Source organism: Neolamprologus brichardi, chromosome 8, assembly GCF_056152115.1.
Source record: "Neolamprologus brichardi isolate AB-2024 chromosome 8, ASM5615211v1, whole genome shotgun sequence".
Taxonomy (NCBI): Eukaryota; Metazoa; Chordata; class Actinopteri; order Cichliformes; family Cichlidae; genus Neolamprologus; species Neolamprologus brichardi.
In genome coordinates this window covers 25,068,699-25,095,657 of record NC_142111.1, presented here as the reverse complement: position 1 = coordinate 25,095,657, position 26,959 = coordinate 25,068,699, and the positions used below count along the sequence as shown (strand labels likewise).

The 26,959-nt window shown below is 41.4% G+C and overlaps 3 protein-coding genes across 4 annotated transcripts; 1 reads left to right on the top strand and 2 right to left on the bottom strand.

Annotated features, from left to right (window-relative positions):
* Window positions 1-201: 201 nt before the first annotated feature.
* Window positions 202-840, top strand: LOC148101812 (uncharacterized). Its single transcript, XM_087844969.1, has one exon. The coding sequence runs from the start codon at window positions 202-204 to the stop codon at window positions 838-840; it is 639 nt and encodes a 212-aa protein (XP_087701095.1).
* Window positions 841-3,004: 2,164 nt separating this feature from the next.
* LOC102782641 (uncharacterized) lies at window positions 3,005-8,094 on the bottom strand. The gene is made up of 2 exons (XM_006793251.3): window positions 7,934-8,094; window positions 3,005-5,874 (listed from the first exon to the last, which is right to left on the bottom strand). Exon 2 carries the CDS (start codon window positions 5,836-5,838, stop codon window positions 4,486-4,488), a length of 1,353 nt encoding a protein of 450 aa, XP_006793314.1. The 5' UTR covers window positions 5,839-5,874; window positions 7,934-8,094; the 3' UTR covers window positions 3,005-4,485.
* A 2,057-nt stretch (window positions 8,095-10,151) lies between these two features.
* st6galnac (ST6 (alpha-N-acetyl-neuraminyl-2,3-beta-galactosyl-1,3)-N-acetylgalactosaminide alpha-2,6-sialyltransferase) lies at window positions 10,152-25,361 on the bottom strand. Of its 2 annotated transcripts, XM_087844964.1 has the most exons (10): window positions 25,234-25,361; window positions 23,982-24,296; window positions 18,905-19,199; window positions 15,677-15,842; window positions 13,997-14,171; window positions 13,750-13,888; window positions 13,559-13,662; window positions 12,753-12,836; window positions 12,398-12,497; window positions 10,152-12,058 (listed from the first exon to the last, which is right to left on the bottom strand). In XM_087844964.1, the coding sequence occupies exons 2-10, from the start codon at window positions 24,107-24,109 to the stop codon at window positions 11,888-11,890; spliced, it is 1,362 nt and encodes a 453-aa protein (XP_087701090.1). In that variant the 5' UTR covers window positions 24,110-24,296; window positions 25,234-25,361; the 3' UTR covers window positions 10,152-11,887. The 2 variants fall into 2 exon arrangements, with proteins under 2 accessions (XP_087701090.1, XP_087701091.1); XM_087844965.1 differs by lacking the exon at window positions 25,234-25,361 and having other exon boundaries at window positions 23,982-24,376.
* Window positions 25,362-26,959: the final 1,598 nt, after the last annotated feature.

The following is a 26,959-nucleotide window of genomic DNA, read 5'->3' as shown; positions in this document are numbered from 1 at the left end:
TCATCGGTGCCTGCAGATGTTCAGCAGCTGCTGGTGATTAAAGAAGAGGTTCCATGGAGCCCAAGTCTGGACCAGCAGGAAGCAGAGCATCTCTACATAAAGGAGGAACAGTGGAAACTCTGCAGAAATCAGGAGGAAGACCTGGAGGAGACCAATATCACCAACTTCCTTGTAAAGAGTGAAGATAATGAAAAGAAATGTATGTCCTTGGAGCTTCAGCCAAGCCAAACTGAACACATCTCAGAGGCTGAAGCTCCAAACAGCAACTCAGCCAAAGGGAGGAATCCAGAAGAGGATGGAGGTATACAGCTGTCAGATGCTAAGTTACACACTGTGGAGAAACCATTTGGTTGTGACAGCTGTGATAAAGCATTTAGTTGCGATATGCATCTCATAAGGCACATGAGAGTCCACACAGGAGAGAGACCTTTTGTTTGTGACGTTTGTGGCGAAAGATTTACACAACAGGAGGTTCTGAAGAGACACACGATAGTTCACACGGGAGAGAAACCGTTTGGTTGTGACATTTGTGGCAAAACATTTAGACATCAGAATACTCTTAAGAGACACACGAGTGTCCACATGGGAGAGAAACCATTCGAGTGTTCTTTTTGTGGTCAAAATTTTAGCCAAAAGACTCATCTCAAACAACACTTTAGAGTTCACACAGGAGAGAAACCATTTGGCTGTAACGACTGCGGTAAAATGTTTTGTCGCCATGCGCATCTCAAGAGGCACACGAGCGTCCACACCGGAGAGAAACCATTTAGCTGTGGAGTTTGTAGCAAAAGATTCACCAGACAGGGAAATCTGAAAAGACATATGAGGGTCCATACGTGATAGAATTGTGTTTGTTTATTTGTTTTTTAACAATAACATAGTATTTTATACCTTTTTATTATTATTTTTTAATCTGTTGCTTCATTTCTTCTATATTTGTTACAAATTCAGAAATACAATGAGAGCTGGATTAGGTGTCAATGAATAGAACCACCTTAGAGAGTAAAAGGTGAAACTTCATCATCAAGGGTCAGACTTTTCTCGCCAGGATCAGCATTTAGGACCAGGTTTTTTTTAAATACTGTGCTTTTAAAAAAAAACTAAGGTGGAGTTATTTGGCAACTGGAGTAATAAACATGTTGACACACGCCAAAGACAGCTTTTCAGGAGAACCACCTCATACCACCTGTGAAGCATGGCGGTGGACATTTTATGATTCAGGGTCATCATCACTGTACGTGTTCAGAGGATGTGATTTCATCCAAGTTAGTTAAACAGGAGTTTAATGATGGTCCTGATCACACTATTAAACCCCACAGGTGATGCTTTAAAAATGCAGAAATTGTGGCTTCAAAGCCCAGATGCAGTTTGGAGAGTTTTGTATAAGAGAGTGGTAAAATGCTTTTTTGCAGGCTGATGTAAGAGGATTGTGGATAATTATGCTAACAGCAACAAGAAAGAAATTACTTCTTTTAAAACTACTGTCTGAGAATAATTATGTCTTTATTTTTGCACATACTGCTGTTTTGTGGCTGAATAAATGACCGGAAAAGCTGGTTGTGGTGTTGCACTCTTTGTCTGTAACAACAGCATGCAGTGATTCATTGACATGTGTCAAGAGACATGAAAATGCAGTTTATAAGCAAGAACAGAGTTTGTACAATTCTAAAAAGCTTGAAAGTTGATATTTGGTGTGATGATGGGTGTCTTTGTTCTTCAGCACACTCTGAACTCTCTGAGGAAGCTTCCTGTTATTTTTAAGTAGTCTTCAGGAATTGTAAAACTAAAACTTTTGCGAGATCTCACAAAACAAACTCGGGATCTCGCAAGCCGCAGTCTTCGAAGCCGACCGGGAGGTCGAGGCACGATGTGCCGGGAAAGCGGTGTTCCTCCCGGCTGTAGTAGGTCTCGACCTCCCGTTAGCTTCAAGATGGTGGGTGTCAGATCTCCAAAAACGTCGGAGCACTTTTGCAAATATGTGATGTCTTGTAAACCGAGCAGATATCTGACGTTTACACAACTACATTCACGCCTCAAAATATCTTAAAAGTGTATTTTGTGACTCAAAAAGAGTAATATTACAACTAAGTAGCTGCCGCCATTGTTGGAATTCAACTTTTGCGAGATCTCGCAAAAGTCTGTCTTAATTTTTTTTTCTCCCATGTCCCCTGCGGGGCTCCGTATGATTGGAACCTGATGAATGTAAAAGCAAAGAATTACCAGATTTTTTTTTTTTTACCTAATTTTTGTTTCTAAGAAAAATGAGAGCCACATGAGAGGATATTCATTTAAAATTTCGATAGAACAGTAGCAGTATAATATCCTCGTAAGTGGGTATCAGGCCCTTGTAGAGCAAAATTTAGTATTTTGGTCTAAATAACCCAAAATGTGATTACCTCATATGTGGACGCCAGGTCCTAGGAGGTTAACTCTTCTTTTGATAGTCATTTGTATAGTTGTATAGTTTTCCTTCCTCTTAATGGTTAGCTTAATTAATGTAAGCTGTTCCTTGGATTCCCTTCACGGGGCACAAATAGCCTGTTTCCTTTCGAACATTTATAGTTGGAATTTTTGACCTAACTAAACTTTAGCTTTAGTTAGGTCAAAAGCTTCTTTTTGCCCACCCGTCCCATGTGGAACATGTATTCATCTTTATGTGTGGTTTTATAACTTTTAAGTGCTTTGCAAATATTTGATATTATTACATCCAATGAAGGTTATATGACTTGACCTCACATGCTTATAAATTTGTTAAAACAACATCCGGGTAGCGTTGGAAAATGTTAACAAGCTCCTCCGGTCTCTAGGCTACAGGATTTTTGAGTTCTGCCAATATTTTGCACTTACCTTTAAGATCTAACTAGTCCTAATGACAGCTTTAATAAAAAAAAACAAAAACAACCCAGCTGTTTTGTTGAGGACAGTCTCACCAAAACACTGAAGAAGAAGAGTCACATGCTGTTACTGTAACAAAAAGGTAAGTCTGAGAACATTCTGATGCGTTACAGGAACACACCTTTAATAAAACACTTTGAGGGACAACATGCAAATACAGCAGTACATGTAGTAGTGTTCTCGTCAACAGGCAGCTGAATCTGAAAGTCATTTACATTACAGTACATACATTTTACAAACAGGATTGGCTGAAATGTATATTATATTACAAAGTAGTATTTTTCAGTGACCCTGCCAGTAGCACATAGTAAAAGAAAAAAAAAAAACATTCGTTTAGTGATGCTACATAGGAACTAGGGTTGGGCGATATGTAAAAATTTTCCAATCGTCAGTCCAACAATTGCCAATGGGCCATATATTTGTGCATGCGCAGACGTCTTGATGGGCGGGGCTATGTAATCATGCACGTTTACAACACAGAAGAAGTTCAAACATGGATGAACTAATTTCCAAAAAAAAAAAAAAAAAAATGCTGTCAGCGTTAACGCGGCTTAAACGCGGTCATCACGATTAAACTTTTTAACGCTCTCGACCCATCTGGAGTGCAGAATGAACAAAATTAGGACAAACTGCCGAAATGCGTTGACAAGAGACATTTCAGGGATTTTGACTCAGTCTGCGCTCCAGATGGGTTAATTGTTAATCGCGTTAGTCATGATGAAGGAGTGTTAACGCTGACAGTACTAAAAAACCAGATGAAAGAGGTAAACCTAAGGATGTAACCAAAGCGGTGTGCCACTTGTGCAGACGTATAGTTCGAGCAAAGTACTCAAACATGACTAACTTGCATGAGCATGCACGTGTCCAGTGGCTGAGTATGCTAGGCTATCAACAGCTTCTACAGCTCCATCAACAAGCACTTGGGCGCACTCTGAGGTGGGGGCATTTGCTCACAGATGAAAGAGGGTGCTGTTAAAACAGCGCTATTATTATTTTTTTCTGTTGACTGCTTCTATTAGCTCCATCATTATTAGCAAACTTACTCATGGGCAAACAAATAAATAAATCGCCCTTGTAAAACTAGTCGATATATTCGTCCAATTGCCCAACCCTAACAGGGACTACCATAATAATCGACCATAACAGTTTTTAAATGATGTTTTCTGTTCAGATTAGTTTCATTCAGACTCACTGCTTAAACATCAAAACACATTATAAAAAAAGTCTTTGTACGAGCACAAGTATTGGTGTGGACTGACATACAACAGAGCCCAACAGAGAGTTAATACGTAGCGCAGGCTTAAATTAAGTGTTTTTAGTAACAGTACAGTTGTTTTCTACTTGAGTTCTTTAAATAACAAAACCTGAGGTTAGCTTGGGGAAACTAAAGAAGCCTCAGCATTAGTATTTCATTAAACATCCAGCAGATGAAGCAAATATCATTTTGTTTAAAATATTCTGAACTACGCACTAAAGAAAGCTTAAAAAACGTAAACATTACAGGACAATAAAAAAAATGCTGTGGTTCTTGCAGACTTGCCTCCACACGGCAAATAATCTCTTACAACAAACCGAGCAGCCTTGACGTTTTCATTCTGCGTGGACTCTCATGTGTGAGTTAAGATGCGTCTTACGATTAAATCTCTTGCCGCATTTGTTGCAGTGAAAGGGTTTCTCTCCCGTGTGGAGCCTCATGTGCTCCTTAAGATGCGTCTTTTGGTTGAACCTCTGGCCGCACTCGTCGCATCCGAACGGTTTCTCTCCCGTGTGGACTCTCAAGTGAGTCTTAAGATCTGTGTTTCGGTAAAACCTTTTACCGCAGTCCTTGCAACCGAAAGGTTTCTCTCCAGTGTGGACTCTCATGTGGGTCTTAAGGTGCGTCTTTCGTTTAAACGTTTTATCACATTCACTACATTGAAAGGGTTTCTCTCCTGTGTGCACTCGCATGTGTGCCTTAAGATGCGTCTGCTGGTTAAACCTTTGCCCACAGTCTTCGCAGGCAAGCGGTTTCTCTCCGGTGTGGACTCGCATGTGAGTTGTCAGATTTCCCTGCTGGCTGAACCTTTTACCGCACTCCTCGCAAACAAACGGTTTCTCTCCGGTGTGAATTCTCATGTGCGTCTTAAGGTGTATCTTTTGGTTGAATCTCTGTCCACAGCTACTACAGCTAAAGGGTTTCTCACCTGTGTGGACCCTCATGTGTGTCCTGAGATCTGATGTTCGGTTAAATCCTTTACCGCAATAGTCGCAACTGAATGCCTTCCCCCCGTTGTGCATTTTCTTGTGCCTCTTAAATTCTGATTTTCGGTAAAATACTTCACTACACAACTCGCAGATAAACTGTTTCACACCTGTTGGAGCCACCACCTGGGAATCTACGTTTTGCTTTACCTCGCAGCTGTTATCAACCAAACAGCTGGAAGGAGTTTGTCCTGAATGGCATGTCAGCTGTTTCTGAAGACACTGCTTGTAGATAAACTGCTGACCCCACAAAGTGCAGCTTAAGAATTTTTTTGCCGCATTACAGTCCGCATCCATATTTAAGTCTGACTCCAGTGCACTGCCCTCCTTCCAGCCGCCATCGCTGTCTTCGTTTTCAGGTCCAGACTCATCAGTAGTCTCAGAATAGTCTGAAGCCTTTTCATCAGTATCAGGTTTAAACTCACTTTGAAGATCCGGATCACTGCTCGGTTCTGGTCCATCGCTCTCAGGCTCTGTATCTCTGTTGTCCTCAGCTTGGCTTTGATGAAAGGGTAAGAACTGAGGTTTTTCTTCATCATCTTCAGTTTTTACAGGAACCGCAGTGATTATGACCTTAATGATATCCGCCTCCTCCAGACCACTACTCTGCTGTTCCTCGTGGCTGGTCAAGATTTCCTCCTGTTCCTCCTTTATGTGGAGGGTCTCCGGGTTCATGCTGGTCCAGACTGGGGTTTCACTCATGAGGAACTTCTTTAATCACCGACAGCTATTAAACATCTGCAGGAAAAACAGGAACAAGTTAGGGATGTAACTGTGTCGACAGTTAAATCCAGCTGAAGAGCAGATTCTCAGCTTTAATTCAACAGGCTGAACAAAAATGTAGCATTAACCATAAAAAAGTAAAGCCAATTTTATGCAGAACACTTTTATTCCTTTTGTTTTTCTTATTTTTTTAATGAATGGCCGATAGGCAAACTAAGGCAAGATTTTCTACATTACGTCTTAAGAAACGCCTCTGAATGCAATATGATGCTCATGCTTCTTTCCCTGCACATCAATTTTGAAAGCTTTTTGACTTTTCCTAACACTGATGATCAGGATAAACGGCAGCAGATTAGAATCAAGCATAACATTTGTACATATTCTAAATCATCAAATTAATATACGCAGTTTCCTGTAACAAAGCAAGTCACAGTTTTCACTTTAGTCAGTGATTTTAGTAAAGCACGGCTTAACAAATTGCACACATAAAACATGCTGTAAAGAAAAGAATCAGTGAAAATGTGGTGATTCCAGCTGATTTATATCAAACCTGCTCGCTCCTAGCAGTTTTTGTTTTTATTCTATCAGCTTCAGACTCAGTACAGATTAAATATAAAAACTGACTTCAAGCATAGGCTCAGTCTACGTACAAATTTAATATGAGATCAGTAAGTACAGTTTACATGACCTGTTTTAGGATCATGCCAGTAAAACAATGAAATTGTAAAACTGTTTGCTACCAACAGGAAAAAAACAGGCAAGAAATAAAATTGCATTTATTTCTTTAGAACCTTCTACTATTCACACACAGAGATCCAAGGGATCTTCCAGGAATGATGACGCTATTTCATGGTGAATTGATTGGTCAGTAGGCAGAGATTTCATACGTGCTGATCTCTAATCTGGAGTGTTAGGGGTATGAAATACAAAATCCTGCTTTGTGGTACCTGCTGCAGACCTCTGGGGAATCAGTGGGAGGGTCTAAAGATTTTCAGTAGCTTCTAAAGTCTTTGTGTTTCCCTGATGAGCATCAGTAATATAAATAGATCCTTAACAGCAAACAATTTTATTATTCTATAAGCATCATCTGATCGTAACCTACACTTTACTTGCTTGTACATAAGCCTATGTTTGAATTCTGTTTTTATATATTATTCTTTACTCTCAAACCCTAAACAGCACCAAATCTGCAGCCAGCAGAATAAAAACAAATTGTTGGGAGCAGGTTATGTTCAGATTTTCAGTTTAAAATAATGTGGAAGTGCCGTGTTTTTATACCTTTATAAAAAGATGAATATTTTACACTGCTGGAAACACATAGTACAAACTAGGAATAAACTAGGCTAAATCACCAGATTAATGACTTCTTGTCCTTTATAGAGAAGTCCTGCAATATCCTTGGATATGTAATAAGTTCTGAGGTGCCATTTTTCTTCATTTGTTTGTATTTTCATATGTTTATTAATAATCGTTAAAGTACGATCATATTGGATAATACTGGATTTGCCGCAGTCTAAAAAAAACCAAACAAAATCATGATTTTTTGGAGGGGGGGAGGGGGGGGGGAATCGGCCTCAACAGGATGTCAATGTTTCTGCACTTCCGGTTCAGACAAAGAGCTGGAAACCGTCCGACTCGCCAGCTGCTCTCTTCCCCCCCTGCGGCTGCGGCCTTCTGCGGCCCCCAATTCAGGCTCAGCTCATCTAATTCGGGCCTATATAATCCATAAAAGCGCCCAAATACTGCATTTCATCGCAGTTTTTGTCACAGACCGAATAAAAAAAGATTTTTTACTGTAAAAATAACTTGGCTGTGTGCGCGCTGTAAACCGTCCGGGTATCCGCTTCAATCCTCGCTATTGGGTTCCGCCTTTTTCATTCGCGTTAATACTTCATTATTAACTAATAAATAGCCAAACTATGGTCTTTTGTCATTTGTGTGCCGTTTGGGATTGACAAGAGATGAGATACTCCGTTTTTGTGTAACTCGTTTCTTCATCCACCCCCTACGATGAGCTAGCAGCTAGCCGTTTCCTCCCGGAGAGTCACTGCGCGTTAAATCTGATTTTTCTTACCAGCGATCTCGTTTTTAATCGATCTCCTGGTGCTGATAGACTTCGAGGGGTTTAATTTCTGGGTTTAAGTCATAAGACCGTCTCAGTGTTGCGGTATTGAAGATCCACTTCGTTTATTGTCTCCTTTTTGCTGCTCTTCTTTGGTGAACAGTGCACGGGGAGCTGACTTCAGGTGAGTTAGCACCACCTTCTGGATTGGAGTGTGAACTGAAACCTTTGGCGCCGGTTAAAAGGCGTACAAGTGGGATGGTATGTCACTCAGTATGACAAAACATATCTTGAAGTAAAAGTTCATTTAAAATAACGATAACCTCAAATATAAATGAGTGTAAATTTAAATAAAACATATTAAACAATTAATAACAAAGAAAACATTCTTTCTTTTTTTTTTTTTAGCTGATGGCTTTGTGCCAAACTAATGCATTTACACATCATGTGTTGACACACAGCTATTCTCAATGCATATCAGCAAGGTGGCATAGCACGTTTAGAGGCCCTATGTCATATCAGATCTTAAGTTAAAGAATAGATATCTTTCTCACAAGAGACATGTGTAATTTAGTTTAAAAGAAACAATCATTCAGTGCCTGTTGGGGCACAAATTTCTGGCTGTCATGCAGCCAAAATCAGCATAATTCTAATTTTATATTCCAAAATATTTAGGATCAAAATAAAGAAACCGTGCTCATAATGCAGAATCATGATATTATGCATTAATTAATATTTAATTTTGAATGTTTATAGAGCTAATATATTTTGGTACTTAGAATTTTGGAGATTTTAGGATAGAAGTAACTAAAGCTTTAAAATAAATGTTACGGCGTACAAAATTTAGTGGAGAAAACATTACAGCATGGAAAAGGTGGTGCAAGACTCCTGATGAAGGTTTCTTCCTGTTAAAAGGAGTTTTTCCTTCCCACTGTCACCGGGTGTTTGCTCACAGGGGGTCATTTCATTGTTGTACTTTCTAGTTTTATTGTAGTGTCCTTACCTTAAAACAGTGGTTCTTAACCTTGTTGGAGGTACCGAACCCCACCAGTTTCATATGCGCATTCACTGAACCCCTCTTTAGTGAAAAATAAAATATGATTTTTTTTTACTGGTGCACAAAATGAGCCATGCATCAACAACAACAACAATCTTTATTTATAGAGCACATTTAAAAACCAGCGGTATACCAAAGTGCTTAACATAAGAGACAGAGAGGTAACACGAGTATTATAATGCCTTAGCAAAGTATCAAATATCCTCACAGGTCAATGCCACTAATACACAGGGGTAATATAAAATGCATATCAAAATAAAAACATAATAAAAGCACAAGCCATAAAAATATGTATAAGAAAAAATAGAATATGTCTAAAAGTCAGGTGCGAGCATTAACAAGCAGGAAAGGCAAGATTAAACAAATAGGTTTTTAACCGTGATTTAAAAGATTGGATGGAATCAGACGCCCGGATCACAATCGGAAGGTTATTCCACAACTCTGGTGCAGCCAGGGCAAACGCCCGGTCACCTCTAGACTTCAGCCTGCATGTCATGGCGGAGGCTCTGCCGAACCCCTGAGACCAACTCACCGAACCCCTAGGGTTCGATCGAACCCAGGTTAAGAACCACTGCCTTAAAATAAAGCACCTCGAGGTGACTGTTGTTGTTATTTGGTGCTATAGAAATAAAATTGGACTGCATGTTATTAAGTCATAGGCTCTTCTGTGCAAGCAGACATGATACTGACTTTATACAAGGGGGCGGGGCAGCTGAAGACTGATTAATGTCTGAAAAGCTCTCAAACACTGTCTGGGTCACAGTGGAACAATGGTTGGCAGTGTTGCCTCACAGCAAACAGCTCCTGGGTTTGAATCTGCCTGCTGGGGAGTTTGCATGTTCTCCTTGTGCTTGCATGACTTCTTCCCACAGTCCAGAGACATGCTTGCTGGGTAAACTGGCTGTGAGTGTGAATAGTCTCTCTGTGTGAGGCTTGTGATAGACTGGTGACCAGTCCAGGCCTCTGGGATAAGCACCAGAACTCCTCATGACCCGGGATTAGAAAATGCAGTTAAGAAAACAAACCGATAAATAAATTCTTCATTTTATAATTAGTAACAGTAAATGATAATTTCTAGAACCTTCCTCTTGATCTTTGGTAGAAAAAACATAATCAAAGCTGTAAAATAAAGTGTGACCAAACTCTCAGGTTATGACAGAAAGACTCACAAACTCACTGAGATATGGATTTAATTTTTTTAAAAATCACAATCAATCATTGCACCGTATATAAACCAGAAGTCCCCTTCCCCTCGACAGTTTGCAGAAATGCTGGAAATATTGCATTGCTTTTTCTGCACTGATTTAATAACACAGAAGGCTAATTTTTAAATACACACGTTCCCTGATGTGACGGTTTTTGGTTTGGTTACCTTCCTTCCACTTCAAACTTGTAGTATTGTTAATAAAATACAATAAAATCCCCTTTAAGCTTGAAGACAGTACATCCATGTAGTCGAGGGCAGAGCCCCCACGGTCAGTTCAGAGACAGAAGCTGATGAGTCAGAGCTGAAGGAGTCTGGCAATAAAGTTCAGTTCTTACAGTAATTAACTAAACTGCTGTTTCACATTGAAGGCACTGAAAGTCCAGTAGAGGCCACAAAGTGTAGTTAAGTGTTAAAAAAAAGAAATTAAAATATGTTTAAAACAAGAGAATAAATTACGTCCCTTAAACTAAATACTTAATTTGTCTGTGAGCTTTAAAGTCACAGTCAGTGAATTATTTCCCTTTTCATTCCACAGTAAACTCACACAGAAAAAAAGAAAACACATAAAATGGGCCGTGGTCACTGCCAGCAGTGCTCTGGCCGCTCGCTTAGGGCGGGGACGGGATATTTTAAGCGCGTTGCCAACTCGAGAGCGCTCTCGCTGCGTCAAACAATAATAACTTGAGCTTTGCCAGAGACCGATTGTATGATACGATCTAAAGTTCTCAGAGTAAACATTTTTTTGGTGGTTTGCTGGTTTAAAAATAAATACATAACAAGACAGACGGGACAATTTCCAGTTCAGCTTGTAGCAGCAGCAGAAAGGTTCACAGGAAAGCCAAATATTACCATAAATCACCACAGATTGTCTGCAGAGATAATGAAATCATTTTAAAACAATTATAAACTTTTACAATAGCAAATCAGTTCCCTCTTTAACTAGACAAGAATCTGTGCCCATCTATTCAAAGAGAGGAAATAACACTTAAAAAAATTAGCATATCTGGAGTGTTTCAACTCCAACTAAAGCTGATCAATTCTGCCGATTCCCAGATTTACAGTCATGATTTTGAACTCTACCAGAGGAGCACAGTTCAAAGTAAATCTCAGTTTATTCTCTGTTTGAAATGAACCACGTTAGCTTCCTTTCTTCTTATTGGTTGCCCCTCATAAACAGATGGTTTAACCAGCAGGTAAGTGAAACACTGGAAGAGCCCGTGTATGACAGAAGATGAGGAGGAGGAGGAGGAGAAGAGCTCCCCTCTGAGGTTGTTGAAAGCATCTTAACAGTCTGACAGTATCTTAGAGATTGTGACTCACAGCTTACACCGTTTGATTTACCGTCACAGGATTGCGTGGCCCAGACCAGCGGGCCCTTTAATCTTTTAAATTAACACAATAAGATCCATTTTCCTACCAGTCACCAAAATAATGCTTCCCAGGACAGAAAGGTTCCTTTAAAAAGAGGCAAAACAAATACTAGTCCCATAACTGTGATCTCTGCTGAACAATAACAGCAGCTGTCTTTTAGAAATCAAATTTATCATCATTTCCTTCATGAAAATAAATCATCTGCTGGTTTTGCGTTTATTTCAGAAACTTGTGTCATTTGGAGACGGGCACAGTCCCACGTTTCTGCACATCCCGCCTCCGCTGGTGATCCGCGTGCAGACGGAGTGATGAAATTTCTCATCATCCTCGTTTAGTTACGCATGTAGAGCCGCATGAGGCCGGCCTTGTGCAGCTGCTGCCACAGATTCATCTCCATACGCAGGTCGTGGTTGGCGAAGAAGCCCACAGGGTGATAGTTTTTGTCGTAATAGTGGTCAGAGTATTTCTTGTAGTCTGGGGTCATGAAGCCGTACGCACTTACCTAGAATCAAAAGACAGAGATTAGGAATCTGGTGACTGTAAACTGCAAAATGCCAGTTTTGGTTCAATTTGACCCACTGGGCTCATTTTCATTTTCTCAGGCTGGAAAACAGGTTTAACGTGCAATTACACGGATACAGAATCTGCATGTATAAGGCTCGCTGCCACCACAGTAAAGATCAAAAACAGAACTGTGGAGGCTTTTTGACACACAGCAATTTAACAGAAATGCAGCGCATGCTTCTGCAGCTCAGCTGCTCAAAGTCAAAACATTCTCACGCTATCGGGCAAGTTCGGCCTTGTCTCGTGATAAGTAAACAACAGACTGTTGGAAACGTACCTGATCACAGGTGTGTAGCGCCGCCAGCAGCATCGTGGCACCGGTTGATGAACGGTAGATGTCTTTGAATCTGGTTTTCAGAGTGCTGGATCTGAGGAATCTGAAACAAAAAGATCACAAAACATGAGTAAGCCTGCGCTGTGAGCCTTTCAGGAACTGAAGCTTGAAGTTTCACACACACACACACACACACACACACACACACACACACACACACACACACACACACACACGGTGACCTCTGTGGCCCAGTGTGGCTGCGTGGGGATCTTCCCTCAGCAGCTCTCTCTGGTTTCAGTCGCTGCTTCTCCTTTTGAAACACGAGCTCTGCTTTCACACGTGAGAATTTGCTCACCTGTTTCTGAGGTAACGGATGAAATCAGGATGGTACATCTTCAACTTCTCTGCTGACACGTCCTCACCAAAGTACTTCACTGGACTGTGAAGGAAATACGGCATTACTATAAAAACACCACAACTGCTGGAGAGCACAAGTATTAACATTCAAAGATCACTGATGAGCAGTGACGCTTCTGACACATTTGATCTTGTGACATTATAAACAAATACAGACTAGTCAGGTTTAATCTGCTGGAGTGTCTGCAGGAAATATCAGCTGCTTCATCTCAGCAATCATATTTCCAAAAAGTAAGACTCCGTTTCTGCAGCTCTGCACAAACAAAGCTGGCTGTGCAAGTCTTGAGTTGCAGACATGCAGGCAAAAAACAAGTTTGTACAATTTAAACGAGCTTGAAAGTCAATATTAGTTATGACCACACTTATTCTTCAACACAGTGTGAGCTCTGCGATTCAGCTTTCTTTCTAAAGCTTTCTTTCTTTCAGTCGTCTTTAGGAATACTTCTCCAGGCTTCTTGACGGACATTCAAAGCTCTTCTTTGGATGTTTTCTGCCTTTACTCTGCTCTCTGGTGAGATGACTGTTCCCTTGAACAAGGTCAGGGACAACAATTGGACTGAAAATGAGTGAAAAAGCAGCTTGTGTCCAAAGAAAATCTTTGATAAAACTTTATAAAGTGTGGAGAACTCCTGTTAGTGGTAGTGGACTAACTCCTCGGGCCTTGATGCTGATAATAATCTAATTAAAAACGGGTAACGCAGAAGAAAACAGGACTGAAGCTGCAGTCTGTAAAGTGTCGCTTACTTTTTGCCCTTCTCACGCCCCCTGTCCACCAGGGTGTGCGTCGCCGCCGCTTTCATCAGCAGGTAATCTCGGTCGTGATCCGGCAGGAAAATGTACCGCGTTTCCTGTTTGAGAGGAGGGAGCAGCCGAGCGTGACACGACCGTTTTAACGTCGTCACTTAATAAAGACAGATGTTTATTTCCGTCCTCACCTTAGACACGGGGGGTCGTCTGTACCCGATACCTGCGTAGCTCAACATGGAATTCATCAGCGTGTTTGTGGAGAACGTGTAGTGGGTGGTCCGAGACCCCACGTCCTCCTCAAAGCCCTTGATGATTGCCCCGTTGGTCCTGAAGACCACAACAATCCAGAGACACATAGTAAATAGAATCAGCATTATTTTTCTTATATTTTCATTATTAATGAAAGGAAGCAGGAAGGACGGCGTCAGAACCGACCTGAAGACATAGTGATGGCTGTCGATCTCCTTCCCTTTCTGGGAGTTCTTCAGTATCCCTCCATTCCCCACCACTGCACAGCGACTGCACGCCGACTTATTGCCAGGAGCCTTCCAGTTGTCCAACATCTGCCAGTTAGCAGGAGAGTTGAGGACAGAGAGTGTTTCCACCAGTGCTGTTGGCACAAAAGAACTGATTAAATCTGGTAAGATTTGTTTAATATAGGCAGCACGGTGGTTAGCACTGTTGCTGCACAGCAAGAAGGTCCTGAGTTCAATTCCACCATCAGGTCTTTCTGTGTGGAGTTTGCATGTTCTCCCCGTGTTTGCGTGGGTTCCCTCCGGGTACTCCGGCTTCCTCCCACCGTCCAAACACATGCAGCTTGTGGGGATAGGTTAATTGGATAATCCAAATTGCCACTAGGTGTGAATGTGCGAGTGAATGTGAGTGTGAATGGTTGTCTGTCCCTGTGTGTTGGCCCTGTGTGTTAGCCCTGCGACAGACTGGCGACCTGTCCAGGGTGTACCCCGCCTCTCGCCCTATGACAGCTGCGATAGGCTCCAACGGCCCCGCGACCCTGAAAAGGAGAAGTGGAAGCGAATGGATGGATTTTCCTGAAAGAACAGGAAAAAAATCCCAGAGGCTCCATGTGGGCACACAGACAGGAAGCTGCTTTTATCTCTATGATAAACGTCTTTGCTGTGATGAGACCAGCATGTCCTCAATGAAATTATCCAGAAGTACTTGTAGTCCTACGTCCGGCTCTTATAGGATAGTTAGAGGAGGATATTTTCCTGCCAGAGAGTTATTTATACTTTCTAATGAAAGTGTGGGGAGTGAGTTGGAGGGTGGGGTGGGGTGGGCTGCTTTTAACCATGTAAAGCACTTTGTGCTACATTTTTTTGTATGAAAAGTGCTTTATAAATAAAGATTGATTTGATTTGATTTTGGATTATTCAGCCTGAACAATTGTTTAATGTATTGATGTACATTTACTGTAAATTTACGGTGTATTACTATATTTACATTTTCAGTTTTGTGTTTTTTGTCTGTTTTATATAATAAATAACTATAAGGAACTCCTTTTTCAAAATAAAATTTAAATGCTTTTATTTTCAGGACCAGGGTATGTCAATGTATGTTTAAATAAAACAAACAAACAAAAAAAAGCCAGGACACATACGCACCTCATTTTGAACTGGGGCAAATCCAGCTTTACATTAAAAAAAATAAATAATACAATTAGTTGAATTTGACCTATTTTGACCGATTATATTTTCCTTGTTTTCCCATTATGTGCTGTTAGAACGGTGGATGTTACAAAGTTACAAAAATGATGATGTCAGTCTAAGTATGAGGCAAAAGCTCAGGTTTGACAGTTTTATTAAAATTCTTTGATGTCACAGTGTGGGTGTGTTTATATGGAACTGGGTGGGTGGTGTGTGGGTGCACCAAGGCCCAGCTTAAGATGAACAAGATTATTTTGAATCATGCAAAGCTGCTTTAATAAAGTCTAAGAATAAAAATCTGGACACAGAGGTGAGGATAGAAAAAGATTCGTTTGGTTGGGCAGAGAAAAATTGCAGAGTTGTGTTCAAAAAGGATTTGAACTTTTGAGAGTTCAAAAGAAGCAATCAATGAAATGAAAGGAAAACATTTTAGATAAAATCAAAATCTCACTGTCGTAATCGATCCCTCCCCAGCCATGTGCTCCAGGATAACGGCTCAGACGCCGGTGCTGTTCGGGTGTCACGTGTTTGGCCCACTGCAAAACCGGAATACTTTCCAGAAATCGCTCTCCAAATTCAGTTTTCCCCACCCGACTTCGGATGCTGTCGGGACAGCCCTGTGTGGAGCAGACACCAACATAACTGTTATCAGACCTCATGCAGACACTCCTACCTCCAGACCTAAATGCAGTTACTGCACGTCCCTCACGATCATTACAAAGCCAACATCATTACTTTCACTCGGCAGGAAGTTCAACCTCAATATTGACCTCCTAATAAGAGTCTCACTGGGCGTAATTACCCAATAATTACAGAGCGGAGAGAGAACAGGGCTAACGACAGGACAGATGCTGGAGGTTTCATCCAGCATGAGGCATGAAGTAACACACAGAGGCAGACAGTGCTGATGAAAACAAAACAAAAACCTTACAAGTATATACACACATGTAGACAAGGAAGTAGATGTTAGTGGAGGAGAAATATTCTGTTTGAGTGAAATACAAGAGTGGAAATAAGAGATAAGAAAATACATGCAGATGTTATCAGAGAAGGGTACTCAAAGAAAATCTAACCACTGACAGTGAGCGGATGATAGTCAGTGCCTCATACTGCACGCTGCAGCCGATCATGCACAGTCTCATCGCTCTTTATTCATATACTTTAAATACTTCAACACACTTGCTCGCGCGCACAAGCTTTTCACTCTTTGTTCAGTAACTTGCTGATCTAACCAATCTGCGCTTCAGTTAGTGGATGATAAAGGCGTACCGCCTGAGCAACAGACGCCTGCTTTCTTATCAATTCAGGCGTCTTAATAAACTTGACTCACTAAATATATCAGCTCGGCTGCTGGGTAACCCTCAAGCAACAGACGCTATTAGAGACCAAAATGACAGCGTAGGGTCGTCTATACAGCTACAGATATCTATATCACAACAACAGTAGCCTCAGAGGGAAAATGAAGTAACCTGAGTCGGATCGAAAGCATTAATGTCAACAGATAAAAACCAAAGAAAAAAATAAAACATTCAACACCAAAATGCACCGTTGATAAGAAAACATGACTGAACAGGTTTCGCAATTTAAGAAAGGCATTTGTCAGTGATGATCTATGTTCTCTGGAACAGTAAACTGTAACAGAAACAGGCAGGTGTGTGTAACACCTACATGCTAATAAATAATAATAATAATGGATTGCATTTATATAGCGCTTTTCTAGCACCCAAAGTGCTTTACAATTCCACTATTCATTCACTCTCACATTCACACACTGGTGGAGGCAGCTACAGTTGTAGCCACAGCTGCCCTGGGGCAGACTGACAGAAGCTGCCATCGGCCCCATCAGTAGGCGGTAGGTGAAGTGTCTTGCCCAGGACAGAGAGAGCAGAGAGAGCTGGGGGATTGAACCAGCAACCATCCAGTTACAGATGAGCTTCCCAACCCCCTGAACCACAGTCACATCCTAGTGCATCAGCAGCACTACCATCAGTAGCATGGTAGTGCTCTTTATGTCAGGCACACCTCCTGTGCTGTAACATGTTTAAGTTAAAGCCAATAATATCCAACATTTACCTCTAAAATGAATGCAGTGGCATAAAAATAACTAAAGAAATGCATCAACTAGTTTATCTCGATCGCGTCTTCTCTCGCTGGCTGTCTCTGCAGTCTGTTTATGTTAGTCGTGTTATTTATGGCCTGAAACTTGCTGTTCAGTATTTAGTTTCTCAACAATAACAACAGCTTTGTTTTGTATTCTTGCTTCTGGTATAAGTGGCTCCTCTTTGTTTTCATTTTTCCTCTGTGGTAGTACACCACGGTTTTAGTCTTTGTTAAATTTATCATTAACTACAATGTCTGCACAGATCATCATTTATGGTAAATGGCCTGTATTTGTATAGCGCTTTACAAGCTTTTAAGCTACATTGTAGCCACAGCTGCCCTGGGGCGCGCTGACAGAGGCGATTTATGATATGGCCTCATCATTAAAGTCTTACATGCAATGTCCATAACAGTCAGAGTTGATAATTAATCTGTTTTACACTCCTCCGTCCTCATGACACCATGAGTTTGTGCTCATAGTGATGAAATGCAGAAGTCAGGCTCCATAAAAACAAAAATAAACATGAAACATATTTCTACTAAACATTTACTGGAAAAAACAGATCCACCCAGTAACCATGGCAGCCGCCCTATGACATCTCAGCCCTGAATAAAAGCAGATGTGTGACTTTGCTGCAGGGACGATAAACCAAGTCATGTGATGGGCACCGCTGCTTTACAGGGTTCAAATTACAACTTTTATTACCCGCATCAGTCAGTCACCATAACGACGATGTTTACCTTTATTATTTGTGTGGATTTGTGAATATGAAAGTCTGATATATTATCTGTTGCCAAGGAGCTTAATTGTTGTTTATCTAAAACATGAATGAGCCACAGTATCAGAATACTTTATTAATCCCAAAGGAAATCATGGTTTGTGTGGTTTTTGGATCGATCCCCAGCTCGTACTGTCTACGTGACAAAATATCCTTGAGCCAGATCGCGAGTCTTGAGCTTCACCTTGCACATACAGCACTCTTATCTGTGGATAAGTGGGTGGGAAGGAAGTACCGGCACATTTACCATTCACTGAAAACAACATGACACTCATTTGGTAGAGTATGCGCTTCTATTTGTGGCCAAACTGCATACTGTCCATGTCAACTGAACATGAGAAAATATTTTTGTGTATCAGTGCATGTGGTTTCACTTCCTGTCATTCTGAGGTCTTTGATTGTGCTGTTCTGCATGTTGTCCAGTTCTTTTGAGTGTTTTTGCAGGGCTACATGCAAACATTACATCCTGTACAATATGCACAACAGCACAGTAAAGAGAGAAGAAGCACAACAAGAAACAAATGTAGAGGAAGTTGTACAAATCGAGACATCGACACAGTTGTCTCGATTTGTCACATTACAGTCAGAGGACAAACTGCACAGACATATATGTCACATGTCACAGGGAAAACAGCCTGTAAAATACAGACAGATTAGATTTCAGATTCCTGGGTTAAAAACAGCAAACATTTCTTTGACAGCTGCTGAAATCAGATAAACGTTTTGCTCTCAGGGGGTTTCATTTTCAGCAGCAGATGAAATCAAAGCCAGCAGACTAAGCACAGTTAAGGAGAACTCACCGTCTGTGGAGGGACGTCTTCGCTCATGTACGAGTCTCCTATGAAGGGAGGGTCCGTAGGTTTGGCTGGCCGAGCAGGCTTCACTGTAGGCCGTTTGGTATTGATCCTGGTTTTATTATTGGCATCATCAGATCTGGACTTGGATGTCTCCTTATCCAGGTCTTGCATTTGCACTTTGTGATGCTTTAGGAACAAATTCCCTACATCCCTGTCTGGATGCGAGCTGGGCACTGGGGGCAGGAAGGTCAAGTGGGCATTGTTGCTCGGCTCGTTGAGAGGCTCCTCGGATGAGATGCTGCGGGAGACAGAAGAGTTACCGACACATCATATGTAACTAGGGCTGCCACGATTATTCGACTAGTCACGATTACGTCGACTATTAAAATCGTCGACGACTAATTTAATAGTCGACGCGTCGTTTGAAGCTTTGTAAGATCCCAAAAGACGCAGGAATAAGTAGTAGGATTTAAGAGTGTAATAACGGACTGAAACAGAAGATGGCAGCACTGCATGTACAAGGATGCCAGCTGCCATTAAACCCCGAAGAAGAAGAAGCTGTGTCCCAGAATTCATAGCGCGGCCCAGCTCAGTTTCCAACAATGGCGGCAGCTAGTTAGTGTTAATATTACTCTTATTATTCTTTCTGGGTCACAAAATAAACATTTAACATATTTTCAGGCGAGAATGTAGCTGTGTAAACCTCAAATATCTGCTCAGTTTATCAAGACACCACATATTTTCAAAAGCGCTCCGACGTTTTCGGAGACGTCTGTTACCCACTAGCTCGATAGCTAGCCGGGGGCTAGGCTCACTAGAGCCGTGAGAACACCGGACTCCCGGCAAATAGTTTTCAAACCCACCGCCATCTTTCGCTACTCAGGTTAAACATGATATATAAGTCACTTAGATAACTTATAAATGTTATTGTTTGGGTTTTTTTTTAGTATTTTATTTGTTCCTGATTAAATCGGTTTGGCTGAGATTTTTACACAGCTGAATAAACCTCAAGCAGATTAAACTCCATAGAAACAAACTGCAAATGTCATTAAAATTTAATAAACTCTCATCTTGTCTTTATTTTTAGTTAGCACATACCTTAAACACTTAAAGCTGTAAACTAATGATAGTTATATAAGAGCAGATGCTGCTGGTGCAATAAGCTGTAGTTTTACGTCCAATGGATGATGATCTGATTAGTCGACTAATCACAAAAATAATCAGTGACTAGTCGACTATCAAAATAATCGTTTGTGGCAGCCCTATATGTAACACTTACCAAGCAAGAGTCAAAGGACAGCTCCACATTATTTTCAACTTCCAACTAATGTGCCTATTGTGGCTTAAGAGAGCGCAGCCCAGAATAAAATATGAAAATCTAAAATTCAAATACATCAGCTATGAAATTAAGTGGTGTGAGGGTTATCTTATGATACGAGCTGCTTCTATGTGTGCATTTTAAATAGTTTTCTTTGAAAATGTCATGAGCATAGATAAAGGGAAATATTACTGCATGAGCATGTTTTTTTCCATTTTTATACACAAAACGGGAAGTCGCATGTTCGAGTGCTTGGAATGTTTTTTTTTTCTTTCCATATTTAAGATAATCCTGGAAGTGAAACCAAGGCAAAAACGCCCACATCGAAAAAAACAAATAAAAACATACTCAGTTGGTGAATCTCGTACGGGGCGATCCGGTTACTCCATTATAGTCCAATTTTCCCGGCTGAGCTTGCAAGCTGCTTGGCAACCACCTCCTCCACCCCTGCGCCTCACTAACTACCACATTACAGTCAGAGGACAAACTGCAAACTCCTCCAACAGAATAAAGTTAATAAAGGCTGGGAGAGTTCCACCCTGATAGGTTGGCTTAACTCATCGTTCTAATCAATTGTGTTTACACAGCGTGCACAGAAACCACAGCTGCTGGGGTATTGTTTGGACTCAGTACATGTTTAATTTGATCTTTTATGCTTTCCTGTCCCGTGCCGGTGTCACCGAGCCACACTGCCAAATATAAACGACTGCATTTGGAAGGAGCAGTCATCTTTTAACTTCAAAATAGACAAAAAAAATAAAAAAAGACTGTAAAGCAGTCGTCACTCATCACAGGGAGTCTCAAAGGTGGGAATTGGGGCCTTTTACTTCTCTGTGCACAGGGCGCCTTTGTGCTTTAATCCATTTGTGTATCTTATGGGGATTTCAGTTTTCTGCTCTTTGACCATTTCACGTTTCTACATGAGGCTTTAACACCAACGGCTGTAAAATATCTTTTGCTTCAGCGTCTAAATTCACGATCTTAACCTCCAGTTCCAGACTAAAGCAGCTGCAGGCGAGTGAAGAGGACATTCCCATTATGATTCTTACAAAAGGCATTCAGATTTTTTAAAATCAGAGCCCTCTGAGCTCAAAAAGCCCACCCTCACTCCTGAGTGTCTCAAACAGCCCCCTTAGAAAGTAGCCATCTTTTCTCCGCCCCCTCGATTTAATGCATCTAATGTGGACCCGTCGGCTTTTTAAACCTGGACCGCTGCCCGTCGCTACAAAGCTTACATTTCACATATGTGTGTGAGAGAGACCACCTCCAGTGAAGTAACTCCAGGGGATTTTTTTCATTAGTGCGGCCGGAGCGCTGTGTGGCTCCTTTGTTGAAACCACAATGATACAAGTGGAAGGGAGGGGGATAAGTGCCGGTTACAGAAAACTCCTCGTACCACTTGTGATCTCAGAGTTTAACCCTTCGCACCAGTTTCACTGCACCGTCTGATACAGCTCTGCATGTGGACTGTTGTCTGAACCTGACAGTGTTCAGGGAGGGAAAGCCGCCTTTTCTTCAGTTTCTTCCCCTTTTACAAGGAGGTCACTGGACCAAATTCTTAGGCAGTGTCAATTTCAGGATGGAAAATGCAAGAGCAGCTGAGGCTGGAAAATACGATCCAGACGACCGATTCAAGAGGTATGTAGCACCATATTTTCAGTGCACAATATTGATAAATACCTGATTTTCACATAAAGGTGAATTAACTGGTTGTGTTTAGTTTCTTTTCAGGTGTCAAAGTCCCCTTTTGTCCAATCGTGTGCATGTCCGGGGCAGCTGAGAGCAGATAAGGCAATCCTGTTTAATAACTCACTCGCGTCATCATCAGAGTTTCCTGTTTTTAACACTAGGATTAAACTGAAGCTTTATGCTTCTTCAAAAAGATAAAAATGCATGAATTTAGTTCAGATTGGAAAGCGTCGGTTTTTATTTTCACAGATCCAGTTTTGACCGGGAAAAGAACGTCGTCATGCACACAAAATATTTTTAAAGATAAAGAACTTTAAAACATCATTAGCAGCAACAACATCTGTAACTCTAAAGACTTGCATTTAAAAAAAAAAGATCATACGATATTTGAATGGTGCAGATGTTGTGGGAATCACTGTTATAATGCTCCTCGTGCTGGTAGTAACACCAGTACATCAAAACATTGGGACATGGGAGTAAACCTGGGATGTGTCTGTGCTCGCTGCTTAATGTTTAACTTCTTAATACGCTTCTTGGACCTTGAATGAGAAGCTTTTTCTCTAACAACACAGACAGGTCTGAGTCTCTAGATTTCTATTTGTATTCTTCTTAATGCAAATATTAAAAAGACAAGTTTTTCAGGGCTTCCACGTACCCGGGATATCCAGTGACAGACATCCTGGCGTCCGCTGACCCTCGTTTAAGAGCGACGAAGAATTTGTAAAACTAAAAAACAGCAATAAAAATTTGTTTTTAGAGTTATTCCTTTGAGATTATATGAGTATTATAAATGTCTTCTTGCACTTTTTTATGGCCTTTTTGCTGCGAGTGTTTCACCTGTTGTTAACAGTAGTTTTGTGACAAGTTTGATAAGGGCCACGCCCAAAAGAAGCTCAAAGACCCCGACGAAGTCCAAAGGTTGGTTCCTTTCTGCTACTCGAACTCAGCAGCATTAAATGTGTTACATATTTAACTGCCCCGCAAGCATTTCTGATGCGTCCTCATAACAGTTTGTGTACTTAAGATTTTATTACCGGTCATCGTGTGCATCACTTTATGGCCGTGTTCTCTGAATGGTTTACAGATGCAGGGGAAAAGTGTGGTTTTTAAAATGTGCTGCACCTTTACCCTGGAATAAAGTACGAGGGGATCTGAAACTGAGCCCAACTCTTTGTTAATGTTTTTTGCTTTTAAATGTCTTGGATAGTTTTTGAGAATTCAGGGCCGGTGATGTAAACGAAAGCCTTGGTTAAGTCCACGGACGACAGAACATCGTGACGGGTAATGCAGCGAGGCTTCTCGGCTTTGTGTTGCTTTTAATTCTTCAGCATCATCATGACTGAATGAACGCACATACTGACATGATTTTATCTCATGTCCTTTCTTGCGCCCGCGTGGTTCGAGACATGAGAATCGGGTTTAACGAATTAAGGATTCAGTCTAATATCCGGCTGCTTTCATAGCTTTTATTTGGGAGAATAAACCTGCTTGAATATGCAAGCATTGCTTTCAGTTTCTGTACTTTAACTGCTCACATGTGTATAATTTTCATCACGTACATCCCAAACGTGTCATCGGTCCCTCATTTCCCTTCTGAGAGCATCGAACATGTTTGGATGTCATGCTTTAAATCTCCATACTGACCAAAATAACTGAGCAGACCAATATTTATACTCATTCATGTTCATATCTTGGAGTTTATATAAACTCACTGGTGTCTTTCTTCATCAGAGGTATTGTTGCCTTGCTGATTGTAGCATTTTCTTTTAAAGAAAGTGTCAGGTGCACATGTTATAAATATTGGGTTGCCTTCCTGAAATCCACACCTGGCAGTTCGGTCCTTGTTCAAGTCATCAAGTGACACTCGGTAACTTTTCCCTCTCAGGCCTGAGCTGCAACTTTGAGTTTTGTCCCCCTTTATTCTGATCTTCAGCAGGTGAAACATGATGAGCTGAATCTAACTGTACTCCTGTGTGCCCCAAAAGCGTAAAGATGATGCACAAAAAAGTCTACAAGTCAAAGAAAATTCATATCTTATCATATCTGAGATTCAAAGTAAGGGTCTGAACTCACCCGCTCGCCCTCTGTATGAAGTCGTAGAGAGGCACCAGAGGCCTCTCCAGGGTCAAAGCCAGAATGTAGACGATAAGGACGCACGAGACCGTGAGCACGGCAAAAAGCAGCCTCCTGTGCAGCCCCATCCCAATCACGGTGCTTGTGGCTCCGGCTGGCAGGCTGCGTCTCCTCGCCCTTCCCTCCACTCAGCTCCCAGGAACATGAGGAGCGAGAGGATGTGAACGCTGTGCCACTCTACAGCTACGAGTGTCGACGGCGGGGGATTTACCCACGACAGGATCTGGGCTCTCCTCTGAGCTTCTCTCAACACAGCTACAGCGAGAGGCAGATAGAAAGAGAGAGTTGGAACGAGGGTAAAGACTCAGGAGGGGAAACTTTATCTTCCAGCGTCAACAGAGTGCCAAATAATCCCTTTTTAATGAAGTCTTTGCCTTCATGCCCCTGAACACAAAGCTCAGGGTCACAATCTTCATCTCCTTTTACATCCTGCTCTTACTTATCTACTTTCTGCTCTTACAGTCTTCTTACAGACAAGAGAGGAAACGGAGGAAACACTACAGCTTCACACGTTAAAAATATGCTGAGCAAAGTTTAAAAGGGAAAATAAAGAGGCTGGGAGGGGGGCGGGGGGGATGGCGATAGCTTCAGCTGAAAAATACAGGAAGCCAGAAATGTTATCTTACAGGAAACTGACGTCTTTAGTGCAACTCAACATGTTTCTCCAACTCTTAGAAGAAGTTGCATTAGCACTAAACGTCTCTCAAGTCCAGAGCTGCTGTTCTTAAAAGTCCAGAAACTGATAAATACATCCACTGATGACTGTGTGTGTGTGTGTGTGTGTGTGTGTGTGTGTGTGTGTGTGTGTGTGTGTGTGTGTTTGTGTGTGTGTGTGTGTGTGTGAGAGAGAGAGAGAGAGAGATAGGCATGTGGGAGTGCTGAGTCTCTAAATGGGGAATGGAAAGAATGTGATAAACTCCAGCATCTCTGATAGCAGTTATAACAGAGCGAATTAGCTCTTCCACACCCCAAAAACTGCAGGGATTTTTTTTCCACAGTAAAACATCGCAAAAGTCATCCAGTAATTCATAACATGTCTGACAGAGCAAAATATCAAAGAGGAAACAAAAAGCATCAGCCTGTGACAAATCATGACTCAATCTGCCTTCCTCTAATGAGAGGACTCTGACAAACCTCTTCAAAAAAACCTCTGAGTACTTTTGAGAAATGAAGAACATGAAGCTTCACTCACCAGCAGCTGAGCTCCTGTTTCCTTTAAGTATTTCCTTTCTGCTGCTCACAGTGGAGACATATCCCTCTAACTTAGCTCTCTATTGCTCATCTACTGTGAAGCGCTTGTGCTGCCTGCCTTGCACTGTATGGGCGGGGCCATTGTGAAATGAGCAACAGCTGCTGGCAATTGGTCAACCCCCTGAACTCCAGAGCACGAGAGGAGGGGAGGGAGCCCACTGCGGGCAGCAGTAAAGTTAGTGAGACATGAGCAGCTCAGAAACACTCGGAGGGAAACAGATTAGCTTGTCCACACTGACAAAAGCCCTGATGTACGAGCTCTCATGCAGCGTGTCTTAACATTTGATTCCTGTGGTTGGTGCAAAACGTGTCACGAGTTAGTTGTGTGTGTGTTACATGCACAGAAGTGAGAAAAGCCCCATTTGAGTCACATCTATTTCTCTGCTTGGATCTTTTGCAGTGAAGAAAATCTCCCGAGGCTCCTCATCCACGTTTATTTAGGATATTTGAAGTGCAGCCATAATGAATCAGAGTGTCTGGTAATCAGACTCCCTGACACGGCCTGTGTGATTCTGTTGCTCGTTTGTGGTTCAAGTTACTCCTCTGACCTCTCCATCTTCATGTTGCGTTTGTCTTCGTGGAGTTACTTCCTGTCACTTCCTTTGTCATGTCATCTGTCTTGTTTCCTGGTCTGCTCTTGTCCTTTTTCTCCAGTATCTTCTTGTTTTCCTAGTTTTGTACCTTTCATGAATCAGTTTTTTAAAATAAAGCTCGCTTTTTGTTTTGCACTCTCCAACCAAATCGACTCTCACAAACACTCGGGCATGGATGTGAGTTAGTATATATCAGTTGTATTTTGGATTACCTTTTTTTTAATTCAAGCGTTATTTTAAAGCTCTAGTTACTAAAATACTAATATCTGATGGTTTATTATTATAGATAAAGCTATCAAGGATTATATAAGTCATTAAAAACATCTCCAGAAGCCACATTTAAGTGATATGCATGTATATGGTTCTGCATGAGTACTCTTACTTTTGCTAAAAGCTAAAACTTTTGCCCTACTTAAATATGGAAAATCCCACCCACTCCCTCCTCCTCGTGAGATGGGTGGAAATAAGCAAGAAGCTCCACCTTATATAAAACTAAATACAATAAGTGGAAAAACAACTCTGCACTTTACTGCACGTCATTTCAGTCACAGCCGCTGTGGTCTGCTGACCATCATCACCTGACACACACTTATTTTCTGAGAGGATTAATTGTTATTAGTTATTGCATAACTGTACTAATGAAATAGTGGGAATATTTCTCTACACGTTTACAGAATCTCAGCCAGCATAAATCCGCATTACGTCGGCTGCAAAGGGCCTGGACTGGATTGGCTTAAACCAGGGGGACATCTGAAAACGCCAAGACCTTCTTTAGTGTTGCCTCAGAGTGTGGGAGGGTGAGAGCTGGCCGTATCAGTTCAGTCACTTGCACAAACATCCTTGTTTGATTCGATATCACAGCTGCAGACACTTCTGGGCAGATAATGGGCATTCCTGACCGATGAACTCTTCTAGCCTCGGTCTGTTTGACTGAAGCAGGGGCTAAAATTGCTACAGCGGGTTTAAAGCAGAAACATTATAAGTGTAAGAGATGTGGCACTGAAAGAAAACTGTAACAATAAGTGTTCACACATGAGTTACATAATGCTTTGTGTTTCAGAGTACTTCCCTGAG

What these genes read in the sequence shown, in the direction of transcription:
- LOC148101812 (XM_087844969.1), top strand. Translation starts at nt 202, where the DNA reads ATGTCCTTGGAGCTTCAGCCAAGCCAAACTGAACACATCTCAGAGGCT.
- LOC102782641 (XM_006793251.3), bottom strand. Translation starts at nt 5,838, where the DNA reads ATGAGTGAAACCCCAGTCTGGACCAGCATGAACCCGGAGACCCTCCAC.
- st6galnac (XM_087844964.1), bottom strand. Translation starts at nt 24,109, where the DNA reads ATGGGGCTGCACAGGAGGCTGCTTTTTGCCGTGCTCACGGTCTCGTGC. An exon ending in GACGACCCCCCGTGTCTAAG is followed by an intron (nt 13,663 to 13,749) that starts GTGAGGACGGAA and finishes CCTCTCAAACAG; the next exon opens with GAAACGCGGTACATTTTCCT. An exon ending in ATCCGTTACCTCAGAAACAG is followed by an intron (nt 12,498 to 12,752) that starts GTGAGCAAATTC and finishes TTTTTGTTTCAG; the next exon opens with ATTCCTCAGATCCAGCACTC.